This window comes from Fukomys damarensis, unplaced genomic scaffold (assembly GCF_012274545.1).
Source record: "Fukomys damarensis isolate Sample0158 unplaced genomic scaffold, DMR_v1.0_HiC HiC_scaffold_24, whole genome shotgun sequence".
Classification (NCBI taxonomy): domain Eukaryota; kingdom Metazoa; phylum Chordata; class Mammalia; order Rodentia; family Bathyergidae; genus Fukomys; species Fukomys damarensis.
This window is the reverse complement of record NW_022900936.1, coordinates 6,923,559-6,932,512: the sequence shown is the minus strand read 5'-3', so window position 1 is coordinate 6,932,512 and position 8,954 is coordinate 6,923,559. Positions and strand designations below refer to the sequence as shown.

At 49.5% G+C, this 8,954-nt stretch overlaps 2 protein-coding genes across 3 annotated transcripts in view; one reads left to right on the top strand and one right to left on the bottom strand.

Moving 5' to 3' along the window:
- Positions 1 to 295, top strand: part of Sim2 (SIM bHLH transcription factor 2) — a 43,351-nt gene extending 43,056 nt beyond the window's left edge. Inside the window, exon 15 of the mRNA XM_010636612.1 lies at positions 21 to 295. Coding sequence (XP_010634914.1) covers positions 21 to 295 — 275 coding nt within the window. The remainder of the gene's footprint in view (positions 1 to 20) is intronic.
- Positions 296 to 4,785: 4,490 nt separating this feature from the next.
- The window catches only part of Hlcs (holocarboxylase synthetase), a 169,628-nt gene continuing 165,459 nt past the window's right edge, over positions 4,786 to 8,954 (bottom strand). For both annotated transcript variants that reach the window (XM_033755967.1, XM_033755968.1), the window contains exons 9-10: positions 6,612 to 6,825; positions 4,786 to 5,368 (exon numbers count right to left, since the gene is read on the bottom strand). In XM_033755967.1, coding sequence (XP_033611858.1) covers positions 5,197 to 5,368; positions 6,612 to 6,825 — 386 coding nt within the window. In that variant the 3' untranslated portion in view covers positions 4,786 to 5,196. The remainder of the gene's footprint in view (positions 5,369 to 6,611; positions 6,826 to 8,954) is intronic.

Below are 8,954 nucleotides of genomic sequence, written 5' to 3'. Positions count from 1 at the left end.
ACCTGAGACTTGCGCCGCAGAAGGGGACGCGGGGGCCAAGGACCGTCCGTCCCAGTCCTGCCAGCAGCGGGCCCGGGACAGCGCTGAGCGTCTCCCCGCCTTCGATGGGGAACACTTGGTTTCTCCCCCCTGGAGTCGAGTTGCGGGCCTCTCGCCACCCCGCGTCCCCAGTCCTGGCGATGGGGGAGCTAAGGCATCGCGACTCACGGACACGCGAAGACAGGGAGCCACCCACACAGGGTCCCCGATTCCAGGCGGTGGCCACAGGCGCGAAGCTTTCTTCTCCTCTGCATAGACAACTCACTGTCTTTAAAGTCATTCATGAGTCTTACTAATGTTTAAAAAATTTAATCCTTTCTTGAACACAAAAATCAAGCCCAGCCCAGTGCGCGCGCGCGCAGGTGTGCCTCACAAACGCGTTAACAAGCGCTTCCGGCCTCGGCCCCAGGGACGAGGAACAGCACTTCAGAATGCAGCGGAAGGCACTGAACGCAGAAGAGTGCTGCTGCCGCGAGCTCCAGCACTGCCCTGCGGTACTTAGGTGAGGGACGTGCAATACGGAGACGCGAGGGCCGCCCCGGAATGCGGCCGGGATGGACGCACTCCGAGCGTCTTCCACGCCGCACCCAGCTTCCTCGGAGGTGTCGCTGTGTGCAGCGGGTGGACAGCTCGCGTGTGAAGCACCAGCGGTGTTTGAAAAATAAGCTTCCGTTACTCTTGTTGCATTTCGGTGGTTTTAGCTCAGAGAGGCAGTCAATGAAAGGTCCCGTCGTGGCTGTGGTTCGGACAGACGGGTTGAGCCGCAGACTTTGGATTTGCTCCGTGCTACATAAGCACCGTGTCGTTTTGCTGCTTTTTCGAAAACGGTTTACTTTCGGGAAACTTCTTCCACCTCCTGAGCGGAGGGGTTTTCACATCTTTTGAGGACCTTCCAGAACCTGCCAGTGCCCTGTCGCTCAGGAGGACCCTCTGTCCCTGCGGAGCCACAGTGAGCAGATCGCACGTGCGTCACCAGGCGGGGCTGGATGAGCACACCTCTCCCCCGCTCCATGCTGTCGCAGTGTGCGTGCCAGGAAAGCCATGCATCTCCTGATGAAACCATGATTCTTGGGAGGTGTAGCTTTGATAAGTAGGAGACGTCACCAACATTTTTCAATAAAGTACCGAAACGTGCTTTTTCGTGTCTATTTGGTTATTAACCCTTGGGGCTGCGTTCAGTAAATACAAATCACAATGGCTTTGGCAGCGGTTCGATACCAGAGGTAACTGCTGAAAAAAATGATCGTGCTGTAGACTTACGGATGATAATGTAAATAGGCTTAACAAAGAGTGCTTGTGTACTTGGAAAAGAAAGTGGGCTACTGGAGAGCGCCTCATCCGAAGCAACACCAGTTTTTACAGCCTAGAAGAGGAAGGGAGATACCCCTGAAGGCTGCTTCAAGATGGCCAGGGGCTCCCCCAAAGTGACCCTGCTGTTATCATGGCAACCTGATAGCATCATCTTTTAAGAGTCCGAACACTGCAGCCAATGAGGTATCAATCCCAGGCTTCTGTGAGTCTCTGGCAGGCAAAGAGGACGCATTTTAATATATCTGCCTCTTTCACAGAAAAAAAATTGTAAGGGATCCTAATGTACCATGTTGACAAAGACAAATTCAGCCCAAGTGGATCTGAGACATCAGCTTAATTCAGGACCAGCTGGGCCCTCCACAGGACCCTCCAACAGTGAAATGCCTTTTTATTCTCTGAAGCTGCTTTCTAGAAAAGCCTTCCCATTCCTAGTTTGGGTCTGCCCCAAGGAGGGGCAGCACCAGCGCCCCAGGATGAAGTTTACCAGATTCTGATTTTCTGGAGCTGTAAGACATCGGAGGCAGACGGAGGGGGCTGCTGCAGATGAAATGGAATCAAAAGGGTATTTTCTAATAAATTCCATAAAATCACAGTAGCTCATTTTGATGCACTGAGTTATCAGAAATGCAGGATTCATACCATTCCTAAGTGTGATACATAAGGCTAAGACCTCAGGGGGAAATACTTTTAACAAAGATCAATTGGTTTTCACAAACGATTAAGAAAAATCCCTAAAGAACAATCTAAACTGTTACATTCAACTTATTCCTCAACAGAGTGAAAACATTTTTAATTTTCTGGGTTTTGCTAATTTTCTTTGGAGTAATAAGATTTCTCTACTGTCAAAACTACATTAAAACAAACAACAACAAAAACAAAAAACTACCATACCTGGCTTCTTAACACTTTAGAAATTCATACATATTCCTTATTATGAAAAAACATTTTATTTATTTTGTAAAAAAATGTTTAACTACAAATAAAAAATCCTATTACCAAAAGCAGCCTATTTTTTAAAATGAAATTTGTGGGTTAAAAACAAGAATGAGCCTGAACCACAGAGAAAGATTTAAGTTTATTTTGGTAGACTTGCTTTTTATAGGCATTGGTTCAAAGTGATTCTTTTCAGAAATGACTCTTTGAAAAGCTGAAGAAAAAAGCCAAGGTTGACACTTTCCCTCAAAGACACGCAGGGATGCTGGGCATGGCCCTCCTGTCCTGCCTCAATGTGCAGCCAAGGGAGGAGGCCCAGCGCAGCCAGTGGGCCACCTGTTACCAAGTCAGATAACGTGAGCACTCTGCAGTGTCACTCACAGGCACAGACCCTTCCTGCCCACCTCCGCCACACCCACCAGGCCTCCTGAGCTACCCCAGCAGGGACCTGGGGAACCTTGTCACTGTGTCCTATTACACTGGCCACTGCCCCAGGAATCCAGAATCTAGGATCCCCTGCCTTCTGACAAAATGTGGTAGATACACAATGCCATTTATTCTTTTTTGGTTTTCTGAGACAGGGTCTTGCCATATAGCCCAGGCTGGCCTTGAACTCTTGGGGATCCTCCTGCCTCAGCCTCGCCAGTGCTGGGATTACAGACGTGCGCCACCACACCAAACTCTCGACGCACTTTAAACTGGGGCATGATAATCCAGTGCTGTAAACGCTTGCAGTGACCTTGAGTTGAACAGCCCTGTTTTAAAGATGATAAAGAAAATGTCAAGTTTCAGTGAAGATATTAAAGCTCTGTCGTCGAGTCTGGCACAGCAGATGGACTTCTCTGGCTCGAGCTGTAAAAGGGCCTTCATTTTCTCTATGAAGCAGAATTTCAGGAGTCTTTGGTTCACGTGAGGCAAAACCAGCTTTATGGAAAGTGCAGCCTAATTTTGTCTCCCCAAGGTGGCGGGCTGTCCTGCACATGCAAGAATGTCCCCAAGCTGGCTTCGCAGGGCCGAGTGGTACACACGGGACATCTTGGGGTGCTTTGACACGGCCACACTTCATCAGTTTTAATTTACGAAAGGAAATTAAATGATAATGTTTTTTCCTCCCATAGCAGAGCTATCTACAATAAGCCTCCGTTTAAAACAAAACACAGTATGTTTTTCATTAAATAATTCCCCCAAGAAATTCAAAACCACCACCATGGCAGCTCTGAGGGTTGACCTGCCTTCTGCTAGGTGTTCAGAGACAAAGCCGCAGCGCTGGCCCCATGAGACCGCAGTGGACTTCAGTGCGTCACTCATTCCAGGAGACCTGGCCATGGCAGACAGAGTGATTTCTTCAGAAAAATAATTCTAATTGCAAACATGACTTCTGAAGTCCTCTTACAGTTACATTTCCAACACACAGATCAGGCTGGGACACTTAACTAAACACGGTGATTTTCTTCCTATGGGGGCTATGTATGCCTGGCTCAAGGTAGGCAGATTTTATACTGAAAACTGCAGGTTTCTGGAATTAGCCTGGCTGCGTAAAACCAGTGTGAAGAAGGGGCTGGTTTACAGTGAGGGGATTTTGTTCAAAGCTGAGTGTGGATTCTGCTGCCCGCCTCACAAGTGCAAGGACCTGAGTTCAATCCCCAGTACAAAAAAAAAGCTGAGCACGGTGTCGAGTTTTCTTTCCCCTGATTTCAGCTGGGGCTGGTGGGAAGTGAGAAGCGCGAACAGCACTTGGCCTCTCGAGGCTAAAGAGTCACAGGTGTGCTCTGTGGGAAGCACGGTGTACACAGAGACGGCAAACATACAGGCTTCCTTTCCTCTGTCCTGCCACAGGGACTTTTAGGACATCAGGTTTTGATGGTCTTCTTTTAAATCTACCCGGAGGCACACTGACGGCTTTCTTTCTTGGCAACAGAAGGAAGTAGAGAGCAAAAACTTAAGACTTTCAAATCCAATGCCGTATCAGGTGTGGTGGCACGAGCATTGGGAGGCTGAAGTGGGAAATCGCTGTGAGTTTGAGGCCGGCCTGGGCTACCATGAGTACAAGGTCAGCCTGAGCTATGCAGAAATACATAGCGAGACCCTGTGTCAAACACAACGAGACGTACAATGCCATGCACTCTACCTTCTGAGCGTACGCAGTGTGCAGACGACCCAGAGACTTCCTTCAAAGCTCCCAGAGTCCTGCTGTGTGGGGCAGGAGAGCGCCTTCACCTCCAGCTGCAGAGCTGACTGCCTCCTGCACACCTGAAGGGCCTTGGGCTTAATCCTGGCCTTCAAACGGAACTCAGGAGGAAAAGTTCCCAAAACAACTCAGGATAAGGAACGGATTCCAAGGTGTTTACGCCTAGGCACTGGCTGTTCTGGGACCACAGGGATCGGCCTCCTCCTCTCTCCACTGACACAACTGTCCAGCTGGGAAACCCCTCCCTGGAGGCGGGAGACAGGGCCGCTGCCCCTCCAATAAGCCACCCAACACCCAGGGCGTTTCTCCTTTGCTTTTTTTTTACTAGCTTAAGGCTGAAAAGGCCTCCACTACTAGAAGATCATTGGAATTCGATTCCTGTTTCCATGTAAACGATTTCCCCCAGTAAACACAAATCCAAGCTCAAAGGAAGGGGGTGACTTCACACCCACGTGGGGCTTTACCTAAATTTTCACCTGTCTCCCTTCCACCCGGAAGCATCTTCAAACATTCAGTAAAACAACAAACCTTTAAAAATCAGAAAAATAGAAAAAAGAAAAAGAGAGTTAACAAATGGCTGGAGGGAGGAAACATCACCCTGAACACTATGTTAGCTTCCCAGCTTCCCAGGTCTCCACTAAGCGCAGGCAGCAGGACGGATCCCATGGCTTGCTGCGGGCTAAGTCCGCCCCGGTCACGCCCAGCCCGGCCAGCCCCAGCCAGGGCTACCGCCGCTTGGGCACAATGAGGTTGCGCAGCATGTCAAAGGAATTGCCGTCCGGGTGCACGGTCACCACCTCGCCGCCCTCCTGGTGGACCTGCAGGTACCCGGAATCATCCAGACCCACGATCCACACCTTCTGGCCCTCAGCGCTGCCCAGACGTACTTGCTGGCCACTGCAAAGAAAGCAGAGTGTGAGGGAAGGCTGGCAAAAATGACCATTCCTTCTACTGAAGACTTGGGGGTCCTGGGAGAGGCCTGAGGCTGGGCACGGTGACAGGGCAACCCCTCTAGGCTTTGTTTGCATTACTGTTAAATAACCAGGGTTAGTCAGGCCTGGTACATGCCCATAATCCTAGTTTTAGGGAGGCTGAGGCAGGAGGATCCCCTGAAGTACATAGTAAGACTCTGTGTAAAAAAATAAAATAAAAAATAAATAACCAGGGTGTGGACTTCTCTGGACTCTGATCATCACACTGCTGACCCTGCTCCCCCAGCCCAGTGGTCCTGGACACCCGTAACTCAGACTTTGCAGCTGAGACAGAGGTAGAGGAGAGAGAAGAGACTGTCTTATAAAGTTGGACAGTATCATTCTGCTCCTGCTTCTTCTGGTCATTTCCCAAAGCAACTGTTTACTTACATCCTCGGCAACAGTTTTCAAAGTAGAGAACCCACCCCATTTTTTAAATAGTTTTTAAAACTTCACATTAACTTTTGACGTGCTGGGGATGAAACCCAGGGCCTCATACATCCCAGGTGAGCGCTCTATCCCTGAGCCACAACTCCAGGTCTCCTCACCCCAAATATTTATTCTGAAGAGTTTCAAACCTACAGAAAACCTGACAGAATAGTCCACTGCCCTCCCCTACCCCTTTACTTATTCAAACAACTGACAGCATTTCCGAATTTGCTTTTTCTCTTGACCCACATTCATCTTTCTGCATCATGAAAAATTAAGCTCCAGGCATCATGACCCTTGGTGCTTAAACTTTAGTGTGCGTCTCCCTAGCAAAACAACAGTGCCCTCCACTGACTTCTTCAGGGAGGAGGCAGGGAGGTGGCACCTGCAAGCACAGCGCTGGGCCCCACCCCAGCTTCCGGTATAGTACGTCCTGCGCGCAAATTTGCATTTCTAACAAGTTCCCAGATGAGGCTGCCAGGCGGCTTGGGGATCTTGCTTTGAGAACCATAGCTGTCGAGTGCCTCACCTCTAGATGTGCCAGTCACACTGGCTGAATTTAGGGTGCTTTCCATATACCCCACCGGCTGCTCCTGGCCCCAGAGGGCTAACTCAGTCAGGTGGTGTCTTCTAGTTTCTCCGTCCCAGAGGTAACACATCATTATTATTATTCAGACTGTGCCCGCCCTTACTTTCGGATGCCGAACTACTGACCTAATAAAGGCCCTGCGGGCACTGACCTGTGGACCCAGTATTTATAATACAGCGGGAGGATGCCATTGGGCCCTTGGTCCTGAAACATGTCGATGAGTCTCTCCAGCACTGTCACGGCCCTGGCAATGACACAATCAGCTCTTAAGGGCTTCAGGTCTGCTCCGTGTTGCTTGTTGTATTCTTCAATGAGGTCATTGATGCATACGGTGGGGTTACTGTTAGTCACATTGAACCCAAAGCCTGCACAACAGACAAACAAACAGAATGAGCAACTCAATGCTCAGCACCTTGCTGGCATCACTGAGTCCTCCGCAGCCTCTGGAAAAAGCTATGGTTCTTGTTTTTGTGCCGTTGGCAAACATTTTACCATGCAGCTACCCCCAGCCCGGAAGCTAGTTCCACCCCAACTTCCTGTCTCCTACCCACCAGGTGTGGTTCACCCTTACTGCAAATAGGAAGGCAGGGAAGGCGAGGGGGTGACTGTGCCAACAGGGGCTGTCGCTGTCACACAGCGTCCTGTGGCATTTCTGAAGTAACGACCCCTCTCACCTGGTCTAGGCAGGAGAGCAAAGGAAAAGACAGCTCTTTTTCCTTTCCTGTGTGAATGATGCAGTACATGCCTGGAGAAAGGAATTTTCTTCATGGTTTAAAGACAAACCCGGGGTCGAGAGACTTCAAACCTGGTCATGGTCTGCCTGAGTACCCATCATTTTTTTTCCTGGTACCAAGGATGGAACTCAGAACCTTGCACGGGTGCCACTGAACTAGATCCTCAGCTCTGAGTATCCATCTTTCAGCCCTCTGTCCTCAGAGCTCCGGTACTGAGGCGTGGCTGTGATCAGGGCACTTCTTTACAGGCTCCTGAGTCAAGGCTGGGGGTGCGGTGGGACGGGGGGACCACGAGTGAGCAGGGGTGTCAGACTGGGCTTTCTCCTGATTAACCTCAGAGGTCTTCAGTCAGAAGAGAGACTGCAGGGAGAACGGGGCCAAAGGGCAGCGCACCTTCAGAGTCTCTAGGGAAACAATCCCCACATAACTGGCCTCAGGTAGTACAATGACGTGTAGTACCAGTGAAAGGACACTTTGTTGTAGAAGGAAGATGGACTGGCCTCTGATTTTTGAAGGCATATCCTGGCCATGAAAATACAAACCAAGCTGTCAGGTACAGTAGCGTAAGTCTGTAATCCTAGCTACTCAGGAGGCTGAGGTGGGACGATCTGGAATTTGAGGCCAGCCTGAGCAAATTAATGACTTAGTGAAATCCTGTCTCAAAATAAAAAATAAAAAGGGCTAGAGATAACTCAGTGGTAGAGTGCTTGCCTAGCATGGGTTCACTCCCATGCCATAAAAAGAAAAAAAAAATTAAAAGACACACAATGCAAATTACACCTGGAAAAACAGGTAATTACAGCAATAGGCACAAAACTTCGTTTCTCCATTCATCTGGCAACTGAGACAATCAGAATCTGCAGCACCTACTGAAAGCAATGCATTCGATCAGTTGCCATATAGATCTGAAAATTCTTCCTTGTGTTCAGAAGGTCAAAAGTCCTGGGGACATTAGTGACATTGGTGTCCACTTGGGCTGTGTCTGTATAGGGACTGAACAGCGCCCCTGCAGGCAGCTCTGCCTCTCCCCTGCACCCCAGTTGCACTAGGAATTGAATCAAGGCTATGAGCCTCCCTGCAGGGTTGTGTTGGTTTCACCAGGCTGACAAAACTCCTTTGCACCCCTCTGAGGACGCCACATGGGAGACCTCGGCCTCCAGCTGGCCGCCGCTCACTCAAAGATAGGAAGCGGAGCTGTGCAGTAAAAAGCAGCTGCCCAGAATAATACTGCTGGCGGGTGGTGGGCTGGAAACACAGCCTTGTGTTCTTTGGCTGGTACTTCCAACACAGGGCTGCATGCTTTCTGTATGTTACTGATTTCTGAACACTAGTAAAACTCTACTGGGCAGGTTGGCGGCTGGATGACCAGAGACCTAAAAACTTCTCAAGTTGCCTCCAGACCCATCTCCTTACCTGATTTCCATGTGCGAGGTGAGGTGGGAACTCTTTGCCCCACCTTTGGCAGCCATTAGAAAGTTTAAAAAGGGACTTTTTTCATAGCTGGGAAGGACAATTTTTTTGCACTGGTAATCAAACTCAGGACCTTGTGCTTGCTGTGCCACTGAGCTACATCCGCAGCCCTGGGAATGACAATTTAAGAACGCAAGACCATGCCAGATGAACTGGTGCACACTTGTAATCCCAGCATTCAAGAGGCCGAGACAGGAAGATCACAGTGAGTTTGATGCCAGCCTGGGTTATGTAGTGAATTGAACACCAGCCTAAACTACACAGCAAGACCCTATCTCAAAAAAAAAAAA